The following is a 22347-nucleotide window of genomic DNA, read 5'->3' as shown; positions in this document are numbered from 1 at the left end:
GTTTTAACCTAAACAACAAGGTCATAGTCCAACATAGTATACTTGATAAGCCACAGAAAGTGATGCTTTTGTGAAAAGTCAGGTGTTCTCTCAAATGGTGTTTTCTCAAATGCAAAACAACAAACACACCTGACTGACTAGAGGAGTGTTTCTGAGTACGTGACCAGGTGGATTCTGGTGGGAGTGAAGTGAACAGTGTTGCTGTGAACTGAGAGAATCTGATCTGAGCTCAGGGGTTAATTGTATGTGTGACTTTGATACAGACATGCCAGGTTTGTCATTAGAAGGGCACTGTATGACTGCTGCTCATGAGGGATAGGGGTGAGGGGCCTTAAGGAAATATAATGGAATCCAATATAATTTAATTGAATAGAAATTAATAGAATCAAATAGAATAACTTTATTTGAATAGAACAGTAGATGTTCAGAGAGCTTACAGCCAGGAACAGATGGCAAAGGGCTGGTTTATTTGTGGTAGTTATGGAAGTGAAGTAAAAACAACATAATAAGGCCTTGTTACATCACAAATGGAAACCTACTACTTTGAGTGCACTAATTTTCTGGGTGAAAGTAGTGCATAATGTAGGGAATAAGGTCCCATTTGTGACGCAGACCCTGAATTGATCACAGGCCAGACTCTAGAATATGAGACCCAGTGCCATAATTGAAATTGCGAAATTATGGCACGGGTTTCGTTTTATTTCAATGTAAATGTCCTACCGTTCACTAGTGGCAACGCGAGCGCCTATTACCATCTAGTACGGTCGATCTTAAAGGCTTTCCTAGACGATCACCAAATATTTTTGTGGAAAAGCCAACGAACGATAAAGGCTTTGCGCTTCTTTTTTAAAATCGTGTTGCGCTGTTGCCAGTAGAGGCACTTGATTCAAAAGTCCTGCGCACCGGGTAGAAAAGTGTTTCTATTAGACAAACTCCGCCTACCCGGCGGACCGGCAAATCTGTGACTAAATCGAATGCACCTACTGTGTTGCCCAATCAGATAGCTCAAATCACCGTGCCTACAGAGCTTCCATGGCCTTGGCCATAGCCAAGGTTAATAGGCTATTAGCCTACGTACGATTTAATAACTTTCCAATTCATGGCCACAGAGAGACTGTCAACGAATTAACTGCTGTTTTTATGAGTAAGTTCATGTTTAAGTTTATATTCAGCACTGTCACTGTTTTTATTCAACAATATTACAAAACGCTCGTCTCCGTACTTCCGCTCGGGATGCAGCTGCAATGAATGAGTAGCTAAGTATCGATAGCCCTGCGTTTTATTATTATTAGCAGCTCGTCGTGTCGATTTTAATATTAAGGAATATTTAACTTTCTCTGGTCATAGGAACAATATGAATTTGTGCATGAGGCAGATGCGATGCGACTCGAGTTTCGCCATCAGGTGGAAGACGGTGTCCCCTCTCTCTGGTCAGTCACCGGAGGAAAGGAAGGAGAGAGCGGGGACCGTGAGAGGCGGTTGGGAAAAATATTTTAAAGTCATCCAACTCGGAATTCCAAGTCGGAAACGCGGGCATCTTTCTATAGAGCTCCGACTTTTCGACCTGAAGATCACTGATGTCGTAATTTGATCTCGTTGACCATCAGATGCAGGTACCATCAGTCCAGTAAAATAAAAAAGCAAATTATTTCAATTCATGCTCCACAGTGCCTCACAAGTGCTAAACCAACTGATCTATTTTGTTATCAAAGCTCGAGTTTTTAAATAATAATATGGTCTGATTAACAATATTGGCAGGCCAATCATATAGCCAATATGCTGTGATAATGTATTAGGCCTACTGCCCAAACCTCATTCTTACAAAACTGTTTGTGTGAGGTTAATGTAAAAATAAATCTGAGCAGTAGATCTCAGCTTGCTTTTTGAATGCGAAAGTAATCTTGACTCAGAAAATGTTGGTGACCACACTGATCTACAGTATGCACTTAGAAAAATAGTTGTCAGTTAATCTGACTATTCTCTCATCATTGATTTAATTTACTTATCTCAGTAATCTCAGGGTTTTCTGTATAGTTGTCTAATGTTGGTGGGTCATATTATTCTGTTTTAATGTTACCCCTGAATCACTATGATAAATACAGTAGCATAGTTTTTCTTGAGTATATAAGTCCAAAGTGTAGCAATACAGGTGTGGTGGCATAGCAGAAATATCATAAAGTCGTGAACCAAGCAGTTGTGAGTTCAAATCCCAGATGATGACATAACATACACAATGCAGTCATGTGTGTCAAATATGTAAGATGAAAATACTATGTTAAAAGCACTGTGTGTGTATCATAGACACCGTTTTTGTTGTCCAAAAACACGTTTTCACATGTGAAGTGTTCTAAAAAACCCACGTAAATTCACATGTGAAATGTCACATGAAATTTTCCAAAACCACGTGTGTGTGTGTGTGTGTGTGTGTGTGTGTGTGTGTGTGTGTGTGTGTGTGTGTGTGTGTGTGTGTGTGTGTGTGTGTGTGTGTGTGTGTGTGTGTGTGTGTGTGTGTGTGTGTGTGTGTGTGTGTGTGTGTGTGTGTGTGTGTGTGAGAGAATGAATGAATGTTGGACATATTCACTCAGAGTCACAGTTGTGACAGTGGTATGGTAGTCCTGGGATACAGGCTTGGTGGGCCCATCATTTGCATTCCCAGCACCCAGACCTCCTTAGGTTTGTTCCAACTAACCCTGACCCTTGCAGCCATTAGCTATCTTAAATTTTAGCTACGTTCAAACTTTAGCATTGCTAACTTACATCAAATATATCTACACACCCTGGTTATAAACCTGATATACATTTTGTGAATCTAACGACAAGGCAGGTGATGCCATCGCCAATGTAAATTTGGTCCAAAAAATGTCTTTCTTACCTCAAAATCATATTTTTTCTTTGTGTCACAGTAATGTTGTTCGATTGTAGGTTTTGCCGTTTTGGGTCCGCTTAAAAACCTCATCAGTGGTCTATGTGAGTATCATACATTTAAGAGTCAAATCATCACCCTGCTAGGGACTAGACTGGAGTTCTTCCACAGGTATTGTGCCTCTCCCTTTACTCTACAGTGAGCAGGATAAGCTACTCTAGCAGCCCAGCACAGCTTCCAGTCTCCGTCCCAAATGGCACCCCATAGGCCTCTGTTCATAAGTAGTGCAATATGTAGGGAATAGGGTGCCATTTGGAACACAACACCCAGACTCAGGCATTTCCCTGTCTGTCTGTGGGTTAGCTAAGGACTGGTGGATTTGCTCTGCTACTGAAGTGCAGTCCTGGCATGCCAAAGGGACCGAAATGACCTAAATGACACCATATGTGAACTGATTGCCCCCCCATCTATCTTCAGAGCTCATGCTGCTAGGTGACCTAAACTGGGACATGGTTAACACCCCAGCCATCCTACAATCTAAGCTTGATGCCCTCAATCTCACACAAATTATCAATCAATTTACCAGGTACCACCCCAAAGCCGTAAACACGGGCACCCTCATAGATATCATCCTAACCAACTTGCCCTCTAAATACACCTCTGCTGTTTTCAACCAAGATCTCAACGATCACTGCCTCATTGCCTGCATCCGTAATGGGTCAGCGGTCAAATGACTTCCACTCATCACTGTCAAACGCTCCCTGAAACATTTCAGTGAGCAAGCCTTTCTAATCGACCTGGTCCGGGTATCCTGGAAGGATATTGACCTCATCCCGTCAGTAGAGGATGCCTGGTTATTTTTTTTAAATGCCTTCCTCACCATCTTAAATAAGCATGCCCCATTCAAGAAATTTAGAACCAGGAACAGATATAGCCCTTGGTTCTCTCCAGACCTGACTGCCCTTAACCAACACAAAAACATCCTGTGGCGTTCTGCATTAGCATCGAACAGCCCCCGGGATATGCAATTTTTCAGGGAAGTTAGAAACCAATATACACAGGCAGTTAGAAAAGCCAAGGCTAGCTTTTTCAAGCAGAAATTTGCTTCCTGCAACACAAACTCAAAGTTCTGGGACACTGTTAAAGTCCATGGAGAATAAGAACACCTCCTCCCAGCTGCCCACTGCACTGAGGATAGGAAACTTTGTCACCTCTGATAAATCCACTATAATTGAGAATTTCAATAAGCATTTTTCTACGGCTGGCCATGCTTTCCACCTGGCTACCCCTACCGCGGTCAACAGCACTGCACCCCCCACAGCTACTCGCCCAAGCCTTCCCCATTTCTCCTTCTTCCAAATCCAGACAGCTGATGTTCTGTAAGAGCTGCAAAATCTGGACCCCTACAAATCAGCCGGGCTAGACAATCTGAACCCTTTCTTTCTAAAATTATCTGCAGAAATTGTTGCAACCCCTATTACTAGCCTGTTCAACCTCTCTTTCATGTCGTCTGAGATTCCAAAAGATTGGAAAGCAGCTGCTGTCATCCCCCTCTTCAAAGGAGGGGACACTCTTGACCCAAACTGCTACAGACATATATCTATCCTACCCTGCCTTTCTAAAGTCTTCGAAAGCCAAGTCAACAAACAGATTACTGACCATTTCGAATCCCACCGCACCTTCTCCACTATGCAATCTGGTTTCAGAGCTGGTCATGGGTGCACCTCAGCCACGCTCAAGGTCCTAAACGATATCGTAACCGCCATCGATAAGAAACAATACTGTGCTGCCGTATTCATTGACTTGGCCAAGGCTTTCGACTCTGTCAATCACCGCAACCTCATCGGCAGACTCAATTGCCTTGGTTTCTCAAATGATTGCCTCGCCTGGTTCACCAACTACTTCTCTGATTTCAATGTATCAAATCGAATGGCCTGTTGTCCGGGCCTCTGGCAGTCTCTATGGGGGTGCCACAGGGTTCAATTCTTGGGCCAACTCATTTCTCTGTTTACATCAATGATGTCGCTCTTGCTGCTGGTGAGTCTCTGATCCACCTCTACGCAGACGACACCATTCTGTATACTTCTGGCCCTTCTTTGGACACTGTGTTAACAACCCTCTAGACAAGCTTCAATGCCATACAACTCTCCTTCCGTGGCCTCCAACTACTCTTAAATACAAGTAAAACTAAATGCATGCTTTTCAACCGATCGCTCTAGAACAAAAATAAATGCACACCTATTAAGGCGAGGTGCTGGCTAGCGGAGTAGAAAGCTCTCCCTTATTTTCAAGTTATCTGCACCTGCCCGCCCGTCCAGCATCACTACTCTGGACGGTTCTGACTTAGAATATGTGGACAACTACAAATACCTAGGTGTCTGGTTAGACTGTAAGCTCTCCTTCCAGACTCACATCAAACATCTCCAATCCAAAGTTAAATCTAGAATTGGCTTTCTATTTCGCAACAAAGCATCCTTCACTGATGCTGCCAAACATACCCTCGTAAAACTGACCATCCTACCGATCCTCGACTTCGGCGATGTCATTTACAAAATAGCCTCCAATACCCTACTCAATAAACTGGATGCAGTCTATCACAGTGCCATCACAGTGCCAAGATTATTTATTTCATTCAGATCTAGGATGTGTTGTTTAAGTGTTCCCTTTATTTTTTTGAGCAGTATATAATAACCCACAAACCCCAGGAAGAAAACCCCCACTTAAATATGATATCCAATTAGAGACAACTAGGACCAGCTGCCTCCAATTGGAGATCAACCCCCCAAAAAACAACATAGAAATAGAAACCTAGAACTAAAACCTAGAAATACAAAACATAGAAAAACACAAAACACCCCCGTCACGCCCTGACCTACTCTACCATAGAAAATAACCTCTTACTAGGGTCAGGATGTGACAGGAACGAACTTTAAGCACCAGCTGTCAGAGCAGCTCACAGATCACTGCACCTGTACATAGCCCATCTATAATTTAGCCCAAACAACTCCCTCTTCCCCTACTGTATTTCTTTATTTATTTTGCTCCTTTGCACCCCATTATTTCTATTTCTACTTTGCACTTTCTTCCACTGCAAATCTACCATTCCAGTGTTTTACTTGCTATATTGTATTTACTTTGCCACCATGGCCTTTTTTGCCTTTACCTCCCTTATCTCACCTCTTGCTCACTTTGTATATAGACTTATTTTTCTACTGTATTATTGACTGTATGTTTGTTTTACTCCATGTGTAACTCTGTGTTGTTGTATGTGTCGAACTGCTTTGCTTTATCTTGGCCAGGTCACAATTGTAAATGAGAACTTGTTCTCAACTTGCCTACCTGGTTAAATAAAGGTGAAATAAAAATAAAATAAAACATCAATTGTTTGCATCCCAAATGGCACCATATTCCCTATTTAGTGCACTACTTTTGACCAGGGATCATAGGGTTCTGGTCAAAAGTAATGTACTATATAGGGAATAGAGTGCCATTTGTGATGCACACAATTACTGTAGTAACATGACACTGCCTCAACCAACTAAAGACTTCATTGATCAATTTTCACACTGTTTATTAGCACCTCATTGGAAATCCCCATCACTCATAAAATACTTGGGCTAGAATGTCACCTTTGTGTAACAGCAAGACGATTACAAGATGACAGAAGTTTTAAATAAGTTTTAAATAAATTGTGTGAAAGTGATTCATAATTCATGCATACTATACGTACTATGCTACTTATACTACCCTCAGGGCAGCATTTCATTTCCATACAAGATGTGAAAAGATGTGCACAAGATGTGAAAAGATGTTGAACCTTTTGAAAAGACACCTTTTTGGTTGAAAATATGTTGAAAAGATGTATATCTGGTTGAAAAGTTTTTTTTTTTCAATGTGTTGTGCTCATTGGGAGCATACTGATCACACTGTGATGGAGCTGAATGCTGATTAAGTGTAATTTATGACTACATGGTAAACAGCCGCATGAAAAGAGGAAGCAGATAAAAGTTGAGGCTACAGACAGAACAGATCTGTCTTGAGTCTTGACATTTTCTCGCACACCATAAGTTCTTGGAAATAGGACTACAGAATTCACTGAACACTTAAGAGGAGACTAGGTGAGAATAACTTGCGTTGTCTGTATATATAAGCTTACAAATGTGATAAGTTTTTGGGATTCTTACCATCTCTTTGTATTTTAACCTCTATCCCACAATGTATTCTTAGAATGCTTATTGTTAAATGCACGCACAGAGACACAAACACACACACACTGTATCTGAGGGGGATTTCTCAATGCCACTACAGTCACAACTGTCTCCCACTTCATTTTCATTCTTCTCTTCCAAAGTGTCTGTGCCTGATAAAATGACATTACAATGAAGACAGTACCACTGACATATGAGACAGAGGCGACGTCCAAAATACCACCATAATCCCTATAAAGTGCATTACTTTTGACCAGGTCCCATAGGGTAGTGTGCACTATATATAGGGAATAGAGGGGCATTTGGAACACATACAGACAGAGAAAGATAACAAGGGTAAGAAGAACGGATGTGTGGTCACAGTGGATGGTGTGAGGAACATCAGAGTCACTTAGTGAAGAATATACTGTAAGGGAAGTGAGTGGTAGTGATGTCATTTTTTCTGAGAATTATGATATTTGTGTGCGCATGAGAGAGACCTTTTGTATCTGAGCCATTTTTCTCTGAACCCTGACAGATATAGCAGTCAGTCCACATAATGTGGCCCAGGATGGTCTAGATCTGGAAGGTTAATTACTGAGACCCACCTGCTGACCCTTACCCATGTTCTTCTGCTCCGGGGGACCTGTCCTCCTGCGCTCCCCAGGAAACATGCTTATCTTCTGGATGTCTTGTGGATCGCTTCTCCCTCCCCTGGTCCTCTGCTATAATGGAAAAGAACGCTGCACAATCCAGGAGAACAAACAATATCATGGTAGAGTGGGTCTAAGTCTAAGAATCTTTTTAGCAGATATCGATGACAACAAAATGTATAATTTGGACATATGGTTAAATGTTTAATTGTGGACATTATAGAAAATCTTATTAAGATATAAAGAATATTACAACACTGCCACCCACTTGGAAATGTATTTTTATGCCCTATAGAGAGAACTGTACACTACATCATACAGCACAATGTGGTCTAATTCTATTGTCTATAGCCTTCTTCCCACTCCCTCTCTCCATAGTGTCCCCTGTGCTTGAGTCCCTGCGGTGCTACAATGACTACAGCTCCTACGTCCGCTGTAGCTGGGAAGAGAGTCCGCACGCGTCTTCACAAGCCCCGTTAGCCCTATACTACTGGGACGACACTGAGAACCGGTAAGGATAGAGCTGATGGGGTGATGAGAGGACAGAACGAGGGAGGGAGAAGGAAAATGTGGACACCGAGAAACAATGTACTCAATTAACTCATGTCTCTATCTCTTTCTCTCGCGTTCTCTCCCCTCTCTTTCTCTGTCCCTCCAGTGAGTCCCTGTGTAAACCCTATGGTCAGCCAGCATTGAATGCCAACAACAGCAAGCTCACAGCCCAGTGTCAGTACAACACTCGTGACTTTGGCATCAATACCAACCATGTCTTCTTCTTCAAGACCTCCTGTCCCCCTGCCCTGCTTCTGTTTAAGAATCGTGAGTTTAAACATTACAGGACCCCTGTCATAAATCATTGGTTCTCAATAATTTTTCATCTACATTTTTAATTTTAGTTACAAGTTAGCTAGCAGATTACCAAATATATAGGGTCCTGTATCTGTATTTGACTATTCTGTGTATTACAGTGAGGGTGCGTCCACCAGTCCACTTATCACAGCAGCCTGTAGAGAGAGGGGGCCGTTTGCTCAGCTGGGAAAGCCCCTACCCCCCAACGTCCCTCCTGACCCCCACTCTCAACTATCAGGTCAACTACAGGAGGTCTAACCAGGATGACTGGACAGTATGTACTGGAGTAACAAACAATTAGCTTGAGTGCCATATCTTGTCTGTGCTATATATTTTAAACTCCCTATCACTCATTGTCAGGGATAGCAGGCAAGAGCACAAACAAATCTGGGACCAGGTTAACACACAATGTGCTCTCAAAGACTCCTGTTCATCTAAGACATGTGCTTCTGAATTTCATAAATACAGTACAAACTCTTAGATAAATGGGTTCCAAAAGGGTTCTTTGGCTGTCCCCATAGGAGAACCCTTTTTGGTTCCAGGTAGAACCCTTTTTGGTTCCAGTTAGAACTCTTTTGGGTTCCAGTTAGATTTATTTGGGGTTTCATGTAGAACCCTCCAGGGAAAGGGTTCTACATGGAACCCAATAGGGTTCTACCTAGAACCAAAAATGGTTCTCCTATGGGGACAGCTGAAGAACCCTTTTAGGTTCTGGATATCACTTCTTTTTCTATGAGTGTAGGAGGACTGTTTAGTTAACATATTGCTTATGTCTTCCGACCCTCTTGTAAAAAGACATGCTAACTCTCATGGTTATTCATCATGGCATGAGATATCCCACGCAAAAAAAGCACAAGCATAGGGTAGTTTTGCTCAGTGACAAAATCATTAATCACTTCTTTAGAATCCTTCATTACTACCTCTCTGCTTCCTGCAGATGTCACCAGTTTCATAACATTTGGGGGCTCAGTCCTGAAGACCAGGGGCTGAGGGGTTTGTTGGTGAGAAAAATAAGGAATTTTCTGAAATAATTTCCTGTAATTCTAATGATAATTCTATCACTGGAGACATTACAATAATATTTTTTTATACCACACAAATGATCAAAATGTCAAGCTACTCTGTTTTAGTGATCTCAATATGTAAATGTCAAACAACCCATGTCTTAAATGCAACAAATAACATAGGCCAATGAAAAGAGTGGATACACAGATCTTAGGCCTACAATATGAGTAGGAAATTATAGTCCATCAACTTTCCAGTGGCACTCACGTATTTAAACAGAATTTTCCCGCAATTGTTATTGTATAGGAAGGCCTACTGTTAGAATAATATTTAAAATAATCTATCAGCTAGTAGCCTAGCCTAAAATTACAATAGCATAAATTCAGTAAGTCAATGAAGCCAATAGTGGTTTCAGCTATATTGTTATTAAAACAATGTAGGCCTTACTGTATGACCTTTTTAAACAATAACAAAAAATATGTCAAATGACTTGAATAGCCTATGGGAAAAGTGTACAGTGTGTATTCACATCAGTAGGCTAATTGACTGAAATGCATCAGAAAAGTATTGGAAAGTTCAGGAAAAAATCAGCGTAGCGCAACAGGTAGGCTATAGGCCTAATGTATGTGTGTAGAGAACATCTGCATTGCTTTTAAATGCTAGACTAATGACCATGAGCACTCACCTCAACTTAGCTAACATTACCCAGCATAATTGTAACCTAATATCCAAACGGAGATTCAGTGAAAACAAAAATCTTACATTGCATGCATGCCAACCATTTGATCCCAATCAGTTTCATGGGAATACGGATTTTGATCTTCTTGAATGTTGTAAGTAAGTGTGGCTAACTAGCCGAACTAATCCAATTTTAGAGAAGATTGAGTTAAACACAGCCAGAAAAATGTAATGTTAATTTTTCTACCATAAGCCGCCTCCAACATAATTTTTGAGAATTTGATAGTACGTCCAACCGGCCTCACAACCGCAGACCACGTGCCAGCCCAGGACCTCCACAACCGGCTTCTTCACCCGCGGGATTGTCTGAGACCAGCCACCCAGACAGCTGATGAAACTGAGGAGTATTTCTGTCTGTAAAAAAGCCCTTTTGTGGGGAAAAAGTATTTTTGATTGGCTGGGCCTGGCTCCCCAGTGGGTGGGCCTATGCCCTCCCAGGCCCACCCATGGCTGCGCCTCTGCCCAGTCATGTGAAATCTATAGATTAGGGCCTAATGAATTTATTATAATTGACTGATTTCCTTATATGAACTAACTCAGTAAAATTGTTAAAATTGTTAAAATTGTTGCATGTTGCGTTTATATTTTTTATATTCAGTTGACTATACTTTTTTTTCACCATTGCAGTAGCGCAAAAGATTCGGGGCTGACCCAAAATCATTCGGGGCTAAAGTACCGAAAGCTAGGTCCTGGTGACGTCCATGTTCCTGCTTCGTTCATCTTGCACATCACAATCCTCACCAAAGATTACCGTGCCACTATCTGAGACTGAGAGGATGTCACACGGCGGAAGTACAGAAAACAATGCCACCGGCGGGAGTCAGATAAAGATCAGGGCTCTGTCTCAATAGTCTGAAGTGGTTTCCACCCTTTCATCTGCACTGATTTGAAACCACAGGATGGGTGAAAGCAATTTAAAGATTATTTCAGGAAGTCTACTTTCACCTGTCCAGACCAGGTGCTTCACACTAGTGCAGATGTAGGGAATGAGATGAAGAAAGGAACCCACTGGGCACACACTGGTTAAATCAATGCTGCTTCCACGTTATTTCAATGGAATTATGTTGAACCAACGTGGAATAGACGTTGAATTGATGTATGTGACCAATGGAGAGCTACTTTAGTAAATTTAGATGCACACATAATGTGCCTGCCAAATGGAACCCTATTGCCTTTATAGTACACACCTTTAGACCAGAGCCTTGTGAGGCCCTTTTGGGACTCAACCATAGTCTTTGTGTGTTTCTCTCTGTGCAGGCAGTGAAGGTTCAGGACACCCAGCTGAGTGTGGAGGCTGAAGCTCAGGTGCCTGGCTGCCAGTATGAGGCCAAGGTTAGGGCAAAGGGGAAGATGGGACTGTGGAGTGAGTGGAGCTCTCTAGTGACCTGGATGACTGAGGATGGTGAGTGGCAATCCTACTGTACATAAAGTGATTTCGGAAAGTATTCAGACCCCTTAACATTTTCCACATTTTGTTACATTTTAGAATAAGGCTATAACGTATTAAATATTTGTTTCCCCTCATTAATTTGCACATAATACCCCATAATGACAAAGTGAAAACAGTAAAAAAAATATATTAATAAATGACCTTAATTACATAAGTATTAAGACCCTTTTCTATGAGACTTGAAATTGAGCTCAGGTGCATCCTGTTTCCATTGATCATCCTTGAAATGTTTAACTTCATTGGAGTCCACCTGTGGTGAATTCAATTGATTGGACATTATTTGGAAAGGCACACACCTGTCTATATAAGGTCCCACAGTTGACAGTGCATGTCAGAGCAAAAACCAAGCCATGAGGTTGAAGGAATTGTCCGCAGAGCTCTGAGACAGGATTGTGTCGAGGCACAGATCTGGGGAAGGGTACCAAAAAATGTCTTCCACATTGAAGGTCCTCAAGAACACAGTGGCCTCCATCATTCTTAAATGGAAGGAGTTTGGAACCACCAAGACTCTTCCTAGAGTTGGCCCCCAGGCCAAACTGAGCAATCGGGGGAGAAAGGCCTTGGTCAGGGAGGTCAAGAACCTGATGGTCACTCTGACAGAGCTTTAGATTTCCTATGTGGAGATGGGTGAGACTTCCAGAAGGACAACCATCTCTGCAGCACTCCACCATTCAGGCCTTTATGGTAGAGTGGCCAGATGGAAGCCACTCCTCAGTAAAAAGCACAAGACAGCCCGCTTGGAGTTTGCCAAAAGGCACCTAAAGGACTCTCAGACGATGAGAAACAAGAGTCTCTGGTCTGATGAAACCAAGATTGAACTCTTTGGCCGGAATGCCAAGCGTCACGTATGGAGGAAACCTGGCACCATCCCTACGATGAAGCATGGTGGTGGCAGCATTATGCTGTGGGATGTTTTTCAGAGGCAGGGACAGGGAGACTAGTCAGGATCGAGGGAAAGATGAAACCCTGTTCCAGAGCACTCAGGACCTCAGACTGGGATGAAGGTTCACCTTCCAACAAGGCAACAACCCTGAGCACACAGCCAATACAACGCAGGAGTGGCTTCCCTACAAGTCTCTTTACGTCCTTGAGCCCGGACTTGAACCCAATCGAACATCTCTGGAGAGGCCTGAAAATAGCTTTGCAGTGATTTAACCCATCCAACCTGACAGAGCTTGAGAGGATCTGCAGAGAAAAATGGGAGAAACTCCCCAAATACATGTGTGTCAAGCTTGTAGTGTCATACACAAGAAGATATGATATTTCGTTTTTTTAATTGTTTTTTATCTGCAAAAATGTCTAAACCTGTTTTTGCTTTGTCATTATGGGTTATTGTGTGTTGATTGAGGAGGAGAAGAAACTATTTAATACATTTTAGAATAAGGCTGTAACGTAACAAAATGAAAAAAAAAGTAATGGTGTCTAAATACTTTCTGAATGAACTGTGCATAAACATAAACCATCCTAATGTATTAGTTTTATAGGACTGTAATGAGTTTGTAATTAAATTGTTATCAGTGACTTTATAGCATTGTGTGTGATTTACGTGGGGGTGTCAGGGCATTGTGATCTCATCATGTTATGTGTTTGGAATAGCATTGCTCAGTCGTGCATCAATGTCTTCTTCCCTTTTGTTCACTCACGTCCTCCCTAATTGACTCTCTCTGTCTCTCTCCCCTCCCTCCCTCCCTCCCTCCCTCCCTCCCTCCCTCCCTCCCTTACGCAGACCCTGTGCCAGGCCCCTCCAGTGCGCAGTGTGTGGTGGATGACGAGAAAGTGGTGACATGCAGCTGGGAGGTGAAGAGAGACCTGGCTCAGTTCCTTACCTTCCATCTGTCCAGCAAACACAACCACACTGCACCGTGAGTTAGGATCTGCTGCCAAAGCACTGTGTGTGTGCGTGTGTGCGTGCATGCGTTCATGTGTGTGTGGCCGTGGATGAGAGACAAAACAGTTGACTACACTTCAGTCTCAAGGATGTCTACTCTCCTTCACAGCATTGAATCCATTTCTCTCTCCCTTTCGCCATCTCTCCAGAGCCCAGAAATGCTGTGTTAACACCATGGTCAGCGCTCCATCCAGGGGTCCAATGCTCAAATACAGCTGCTCCTTCCCTGTCCCAGACTCAGAACAGCTAGAGGTGGAGTTCATCCCCACATGCAACAGCAAAACGTTTAAAACACATAAAAACAGTGAGTCATTTTCACTCCGACACAGGGGTGATATTTGAGGGAGAATAAAATCTCATAGCTGAGACTCAATTTATGATGATATTTGTTTTGATGCAATCCAGAAAATATACTGCCTCAGTGATTGTGTATCAATGCTGCCACCTGGAGTTTGTATTGTGGTATCAATACAATTTTCTGCTGATTCCCAAGCGTATTACCAAAAGTGAGGCTTGAAGGTTTTGTATAATTTTAGCCAGTAGTTCATGCTCATGAGCCAAAACTGGTCCAGGGAATTGTGCACAACTGTGTACAACGTCATCCATTTCGTATGATATGTTACGTCCTGCAAAAAATACATACGTTCGTAAATCAGATTGTATTGGTCACATACACGTGTTTAGCAGATGTTATTGCGGGTGTAGTGAAATGCTTGTGCTTCTAGTTCCGACAGTGCAGCAATATCTAACATCTAATATCTAACAATTTCACAACAAATACCTAATACACACAAATCTAAGTAAAGGAATTAAGAATATATAAATATGTGGACGAGCAATGTCAGAGCGGGATAGACTAAGATACAGTAGACAGTGTAGAATACAGTATATACATATGAGATGAGTAATGCAAAATATGTAAACATTATTGAAGTGACATTATTAAAGTGGCCAATGATTTCATGTCTGTGTATGTAGGCAGCAGCCTCTCTGTACTAGTGATGGCTATTTAACAGTCTGATGGCCTTGAGATAGAAGCTGTTTTCCAGTCTCTCGGCCCCAGCTTTGATGCACCTGTACTGACCTTACCTTGTGGATGATAGCAGGGTGAACAGGCAGTGGCTCGGGTGGTTGTTGTCCTTGATGATCTTTTGTGACATTGGGTGCTGTAGGTGTCCTGGAGGGCAGGTAGTTTGCCCCCGGTGATGCATTGTGCAGACAGCACCACCCTATGGAGAGCTCTGCGGTTGTGGGCGCTGCAGTTACCGTACCAGGCGGTGATACAGCCTGACAGGATGCTCTCAATTGTGCATCTGTAAAAATTTGTGCTGAGCAGGTATTCCTCTTGTCCAGATGGGATAGGGCAGTGTGCAGTGTGATGGCGATTGCATCGTCTGTGGACCTATTGGGGCGGTAAGCAAATTGAAGTGGATCTAGGGTGAAAAGTAAGGTGGAGGTGATCTGATCCTTGACTAGTCTCTCAAAGCACTTAATGATGACAGAAGTGAGCACTACTGGGCGATAGTCATTTAGTTCCGTTACCTTTACATTCTTGGGTACAGGAACAATGGTGGCTATCTTGAAACATGTGGGAACAGCAGACTGGGATAAAGAGAGATTGAATATGTCTGTAATCACACCAGCCTGTTTAAGATCAAGTTCAATTTCTTTAAAGATTCTTGATGTCCGATTCTTGATGTATCTCTCTACACAGTTCGTCCAAACCGTCCACTCCACGTGCAGATAGAAGCGAGAGATGGGAACTGGATTCTAAAATGGAATCCGCCAAAATCAAATTTTGAACTCGCCTATCAGGTGCACTACTGGAGTAATGACACTCAGGTAGAAGTATTTGATCTATTTTTGTGCTATAATTTCACAGGAAGTGGGATGATCCAAAAGCAATGTCTTTTCATTTTCAGTATTACATTTGATCATATCTAGGTCATCATCTAAAGAATGCTCATCAAGCGAGATAGACTGTTGCTTTTTTAAGCATCTCATGAATAGATCATTTGATGATGACTGATGTCTCACTTGGTTCTGTCCAACCTTTTCTTTTTCAGGAGGATACTAGGTTCCTCAATGTCTCCCAGGGGTCCCTCTCACTCTCCATCCTGGGGAGGTCCCTGCGCCCCTCTGAGTGCTACCTGGTTAAGGTGAGAGCCATGGTGGTCCCGGGAAGGGGTGATACTTTCGAAGGACCCCCCTCAGAATGGACCGACACAGTGGAGTGGACCTCACGACCAGGTAATGGACCTAGATTGTATCTCCTGGTTGAAGCATGTTTTTAATAGTATTCTATTCTATTGTTCTATTCTATCCTAGCCTGAGGGTCTGTTTTTGCCATCATGCCAACTCCTTGTCACTCATTGTCATGTAATTTGCTATATATGGCTTGATAATGACAGCAATAGAGTTGGCAAGAGCACAAACTTGGACCAAGCTAATTCTATTATTTTTTGCAAATAACTCTGAAAACATATTTTATCATCAGCGATAACCAGTCTGAACTAAAACAAGTACAAATGAGGGGATGTGATCCATATCAAAGCAGCGGAGCTCAAAAAACTATAATGTGATGCTGAATGAAAAGGCACCAAAGTTCAAATCCCTTGAAGAATGTTTTCAAAAACAAACAAAGACTTTCATTATGTTTGGAGAGCGTTTTTTTGCTTCCATGTGTTAGTCTAATGTGAAGCCATGATATTTGCTTTCATGTGAAAAATGAGCTTGGATGAGTTCGATGTTTTATCATTGAACTACCATAATATTGAAATGTGTGTAACACGCCATTTGGAGGGTTCAGAGAGTGAAACAAGAAGAAATTAAGACTAGACTTGATGAAGGCAGCATACAGGAGCTGATAAAATATGACTGTTCTCTTGAAGCAACCGCCATCTCAATCAGTTCACGTGACAGACAGGAATTTCCAGACACTACTAATCAATTACTCATCAATGATCATCAACTACATTTTCCACTCTTACATATGCATGTTTTGTCCCATGTCTCCTGGTAGCTTCCTGGTCCATCACCACCTTCCTCTACATCTTCATCAGTGTACTGGTGGCCATTGTCTTCATCGCTCTCTATGTTACCATACCAGCCTGTCACAGGTGATTAATCAGACTTCTCGAAATGTTTTTATTGTTTTTCTACCATTTGAATTCACCCTTGTGTTATTACTAGTGTTAAACTACAGGTAACTGCCAAAATAATGGAAACACTTGAGTAAATGAGGGATACAAAGTACTGTATATTGAAAGCCGGTGCTTCCACACAGGTGTGTTTTCTGAGTTAATTAAGCAATTAACATCCCATCATCCCATCAGGTCATGTATAAAAATGCTGGGCAGACCATTATTTTGGCTACATGATTATGCCCCCATAGGATGACAATAACCCATCCACAGGCCACAAGTGGTCACGATGAGCATGAAAACAATGTAAACCATGAAAACAATGTAAACCATATGCCATTGCCTTCTCAGTCACCAGATCTCAACCCAATTGAACACTTATGGGAGATTCTGGAGCGACGCCTGAGACAGCATTTTCCACCACCATTGACAAAACTCCAAATGATGTAATTTCTCGTGGAAGAATGGCATTGCATCCCTCCAATATAATTCCAGAAACTTGTAGAATCTATGCCAAGGTGCATTGAAGCTGTTCTGGTTCATGGTGGTCCAACACCCTATCCTTTATTTTGGCAGTTACCTGTCATTCTATTCATTCATTTATCCATCCATTGATTGATTATTTTGTTTTCTGTCTGTAGGCGGGTAGTCCTGTGGGAGGTGTCTGTCCCGTCGCCCCTCAAGAGCAAGGCACTGGGAGAGGTCATTAAGGTAAGTCTGAATACATCTGAATGGCTGAGTATTCATCCAGCATTATTCACAAAGCATCTCACTGTGGACTATTCAGCTATATGACAACTGCACTCAATAATAATAAAAATTGTCTAGACTGTACAAACATTATTTTTCATAACCACTATAAATTACAATGTATGTATCCAGGGCTGTGCACAGACCTTTCATGGGGCAGGTGCTCAAAATGATAAAAGGGGCAATTCATATCTCGAAATTCATAACCTACGTTTTAGCATTGGCCTATTTACACTCATTTACAAAATTGTAAGCAAGCTAGTTACAGTGCCTCCGAAAGACATGATTGATATTGGGAAAAGAGGGTAGGCTATCAGCTGATCATTAATGTTGATTGATGTAAATCTGCTAGTTAGTGAACTTGACGATGTCACGACGACTTGGGGGCAATGGGTTCAGAACAACAACGACAAAAACTGTATACAAAAAATATACCGCCAACCAAAATGGCGAGTGTGAGAGAAAACGGGAGTGGAAGGCCAAAGGGGCAGGTGCTCGGGCACAGGTAGACCTCTATCTGTGCACGTGCCTGCATGTATCCATCTTTCATAGTTCATCACTCACAGATAATGGTATGTCCTCTTTCCCAGAAGTCTCCTGATAGGTTGTTATTTCCCGAGAGTGAGAGAAGTGAAAAGACCTACATCTGCAGCGTACAGACACTGGAGAGCAAGGAGGATATCAGTCTCTGCTTTAGCTGGTAAAATTAGCTCATATCTTTATACTTCTAACCTACACTATCCAACACTTATAAAAGAATACTCGTACACACGGTGACCTGGCTCAACCCTAAGCCGTAACTCACTCTTGTGTTGCAGCTCTTCAGATAATCCATTGTGGTTGACCCCAGATGTAAAGGCCAATGGACTGTTCCATTCCATTACCAAGGAGGGGTGGAAGAAGTATGACCCAAACTTTTCCTCCCTACTTCTGTTGTCTGTGGACAGATCTTGCCCTCCTGCTCTAGACTCATCCGGCTTCAGCTTCAGTGGCCCTTACATCTTGTGTGGTGACAGTTCACCGGCGCCAAGTGAGTTTCTGAGTCTGGAGCCTCCCTGTGAGGAGTCCGACAACACTCTCTCTAACTCTGACCCCTCTTCTCCCTCCTCCTTGGAGAGGTCTGCCCCATCCCTCTTGGAGTCGAGTGAGGGCTATGTGGCGATGCCTCAGGTCAGTGCTGGCCTGTCCAGATCAACAGAGGGAGTGTCTGATGGTCTTATGAGCGCTGTAGTAACGGAAGATAGTAAGAACACTGGTAACAACAACGGCAACAATGTCATCATCATGGCATGGCCCAAGTCAGAGCTCCTCCCACCCCGACCTAGCTCTATGTCCACCTGCTCACCACCCAGTGAGAATGAAGACCCTCCTCCAGCGTACATGCCCCCCACCACCACCACCCCCTTGACCTTGCCCCCAGTGGACCCTACCCTACATACCTCTGGGTACTGCTTCCTCCCGGCTGTACAGGCACTTGGGGGCTGGGGCCATGTGCAGTCTTCTGGGCCACCGAAAGGGATCAGTCAAGAGCAGCAGGCAAGGAGGAGAGAGAGGAGGCAGGAGGAGCAGTGCAAGGAGGATCCCTATGTCAGACTGTCCCAGCTAGCCACTTAGCTAACCCCATCTAATGCTGGAATACATGCTCAGGACATGAGGGCCTCTATAGGCCACTGTTCTCAATATTTGATCCATTCTAACACTAACACACCTGATTCAACTAATCATAAGAGCTTGATTATTAGTTGGACTAGTTCAATCAGGTGTGTTAGTGTTGGAATGGACCACGTGTAAAACTACTGATTTGTGGTCACTGAAGACTGGGTTGAGATTGAGAAACACCTCTATTCCTAGGAGGGAAAACTGTGGCGCCTCATACAGTAGCCTCCCTTGATTACTCACAATGGCCAGCAGATGGCAGCACTGTACTTACTGTGTATCTATTGAACTCAGAGGTGGCCTATGGATTCTACTGTAAGGACTAACTACAAACACAGAAGCATACTGCAGTAAGCCATTCCTCTCTGGGTGGTAAGGTGACTAAGGGCCAGAATCCCAGGTTTCCACCACATCACATGGCATGGATGGTACATGTGTAACAGGGTGGCACTGTTGAGTTGGTGAGCGCAGCCTTATTCCTCTGTCAGTGCCAGTGGCTGTTCCTGTCGTTCTACAGCAGGGGTCGGCCCCCGGGCTCAAAGTGTTGTGTTACAGAATCAAATCAAATGTAATTTGTCACAAGCTTCTTAAACAACAGGTGTCGACTTATAGTGAAATGCTTAATTACAGGCCCTTCCCAACAATGCAGAGAGAAAAATATAGAAAAAAATATTACACGAGGAATAAATACACAATGAGTAACAATAACTTGGCTATATTCACGGGGTACCAGCACTGAGTTGATGTGCAAGGGTATGAGATAATTGAGGTAGATATGTACATATATGTAGGGGTAAAGTGACAAGGCGACAGGATAGATAATAAACAGTAGCAGCAGTGTTAGTGCAAAGAGGGTCAATGCAGATAGTCTGGTTAGCTATTTGGTTAACTATTTAGTAGTCTTATGGCTTGGGGGTAGAAGCTGCTCAGGGTCCTGTTGGTTCCCGACCTGGTGCATTGGTACCGCTTGCCATGCGGTAGCAGAGAGAACAGTCTGTGACTTGGGGTGGATGGAGTCTTTGACAAATGTTTTCCTCTGACACCACCTGGTGTAGAGGTCCTGGATGGCATGACCGTTCACACTACCCTCTGTAGCGCCTTGCAGTCGGATGCCAAGCAGTTGCCATACCAAGCAGTGATGCAACCAGTCAAGATGCCTTTTAATGGTGCAGCTGTAGAACTTTGAGGATCTGAGGGTCCATGCCAAATATTTTCAGCCTCCTGAGGGGGAAGAGACATTGTCGTACCTTCTTCACAAATGTGTGGGTGGACCATGTTTATTCCTTAGTGATGTGGAACTAAGGAGCTTGAAGCTCTCATCGCGCTCCACTACAGCCCCATCGATATGGATAGGGGTGTGCTTGGCCCTCCGTATCCTGTAGCCCACGATCAGCTCCTTTGTCTTGCTGATGTTAAGGGAGAGGTTGTTGTCCTGGCACCACACTGCCAGATCACTGACCTCCTCTCTATAGGTGGTCTAAGCAGCCTTAATGATGGATTGGAGTTGTGCGCAGCCAAGCAGTCGTGGGTGAACAGGGAGTACAGGAGGGGGGACTAAGCATGCACCCCTGAGGGGCTCACATGTCGAGGGTCAGCGTGGCAAACTTTTTACTTCCTTGGTTAAAAGCGAGGACACATTTAAAAAATAGAGGGGGAAGATGTAACAGGGTGGAACTGTTGAGTTGGTGAATGCAGCCTTGTGCCTCTGTCAGTGCCAGGTGTGTGAGATTGTTGATTGTAATTAAGGGTGTGGCCTTCAGTGTTTAACTTGGCAGTTCTTGTTGTTCTACATAGTCGCATTACCATGAGAAGGTTGGCATGCGCAGGGAGGATGGGAGTGGCAACATTGGGCTAGTCCAAATTCTGAAGTATATCCGGGGATTTTGTAAGTGGCAAGAGTACCCGTATGCTAATTTGACCCACTCTGCTTTTCCCTTGGCATTCCCTCCTGAGAGTATTGTGCAACATGTTCTGTGAACACGAGTAATTCATCTGATCTGTGTTATGCCATAGCTCAGGCATATATCGAATAATTTAGGATTTGTATGTCACCTAAAGTTTTTATGTCCTGTGATAGGGAATCAGTATTATCTAGAGCTTCCAAGGAACATGTATGCCTGTAGCTGAAGATTAAAATGGGGTGTAAAATAAATTATTGTTGTTCCTTATACCTCTGCCTATTATTCCCATGCTCCACTCCCTGAGGTTAGAGAACCTGTGTGATTAGTCCCGAGGACCTCCCTTCGCATATAAAAATGTGCCGTACTATCGACTACAGGAATAGATAGATATATGTAAATCTCCCATGTTACACATCAGAAGAGGGCACACAGTAGTGAAGGTTGAGTCCCAAATGCCTCCTTATTCACTATGTAGGGAATAGGGTGTATCCTCCTCTGAAAGGTTATCATAGCGGTGATACTTAGGAGAGACCGGGGATGGTTGTAACACAGGATAGTTGTAACACTCTCAATATCTCTAATCAGGAACAAGCTAGAATCATGTGACTCACTGTGCACAATTTATTGTGAAGAAGCAAGACCCTGTGATAGATTGCTGATTGTATTGAAATAAATATGATTTTGAGGTAAGAAATAAAACAAATTGACCAAATGTATTTTGCAGATAGCATCACCTGCTTTGTCGTTAGATTCACCAAACTTATCAGGTTTATAACCAGTGTGTAGATATATTATATGTACGCTATCAATGCTAAAGTTTGAACATGTGGCTAAAATTGAAGATAGCTCATGGCTGCAAGGGTCAGGGTTAGTTGGAACAAGCCTAAGGAGGTCTGGGTGCTGGGAATGCAAATTGCAACAGGAGGAATGCTGCCAGACATTTTGGTCCAGCAAAAAGATCAGCACACCTCAAATCCAGTGGTTGTGAGGTCAAATCCCAGGTGGAGTTATACTTTAGATGAACAGCTTACCACTTACTTTAAAACCACCATACCATTACTTTATTATAATGGTTTGGAATGGTTTGGGACCATCATGATGTCCTGACGACTGGTAAAACAAGTGTCTTGAGAACATCCACTTGCTTAATCTACAGTATGTCACTTTTGTTTTGAGCCAACTTCGCCGTGGGCGTTGAACAGGGCACCTGGTTCACGCCCGGGAGGTAGCCCGGTTCCAAACCGAACGCAATCACTTTTTACCC

General features: G+C 43.0%; 1 protein-coding gene across 2 annotated transcripts; it reads left to right on the top strand.

The window, feature by feature from the left end:
* Nucleotides 1-980: 980 nt before the first annotated feature.
* Nucleotides 981-21350, top strand: LOC106607440 (interleukin-3 receptor class 2 subunit beta). Of its 2 annotated transcripts, none has more exons than XM_082976709.1 (14): nt 981-1144; nt 7589-7825; nt 8082-8214; nt 8362-8522; nt 8672-8826; nt 11553-11697; nt 13472-13607; nt 13783-13937; nt 15348-15475; nt 15700-15883; nt 16656-16752; nt 17418-17487; nt 18120-18226; nt 18345-21350. In XM_082976709.1, the coding sequence occupies exons 2-14, from the start codon at nt 7675-7677 to the stop codon at nt 19138-19140; spliced, it is 2418 nt and encodes an 805-aa protein (XP_082832835.1). In that variant the 5' UTR covers nt 981-1144; nt 7589-7674; the 3' UTR covers nt 19141-21350. The 2 variants fall into 2 exon arrangements, with proteins under 2 accessions (XP_082832835.1, XP_014059858.2); XM_014204383.3 differs by having other exon boundaries at nt 18117-18226.
* Nucleotides 21351-22347: the final 997 nt, after the last annotated feature.

The sequence above is a fragment of the Salmo salar genome, chromosome 06, assembly GCF_965601325.2.
Source record: "Salmo salar chromosome 06, fSalSal1, whole genome shotgun sequence".
NCBI lineage: Eukaryota > Metazoa > Chordata > Actinopteri > Salmoniformes > Salmonidae > Salmo > Salmo salar.
The sequence above is the reverse complement of the archived record's forward strand: the minus strand, read 5'-3'. Positions and strand labels throughout refer to the sequence as shown.

Excerpts from the sequence above, each read along its gene's own strand:
- LOC106607440 (XM_014204383.3), top strand. The coding sequence starts at position 7,675 with ATGTTCTTCTGCTCCGGGGGACCTGTCCTCCTGCGCTCCCCAGGAAAC. Across the intron at positions 8,215-8,361 it reads TGGGACGACACTGAGAACCG|TGAGTCCCTGTGTAAACCCT; the intron begins GTAAGGATAGAG and ends CTGTCCCTCCAG. Across the intron at positions 17,488-18,116 it reads CACTGGGAGAGGTCATTAAG|AAGTCTCCTGATAGGTTGTT; the intron begins GTAAGTCTGAAT and ends CCTCTTTCCCAG.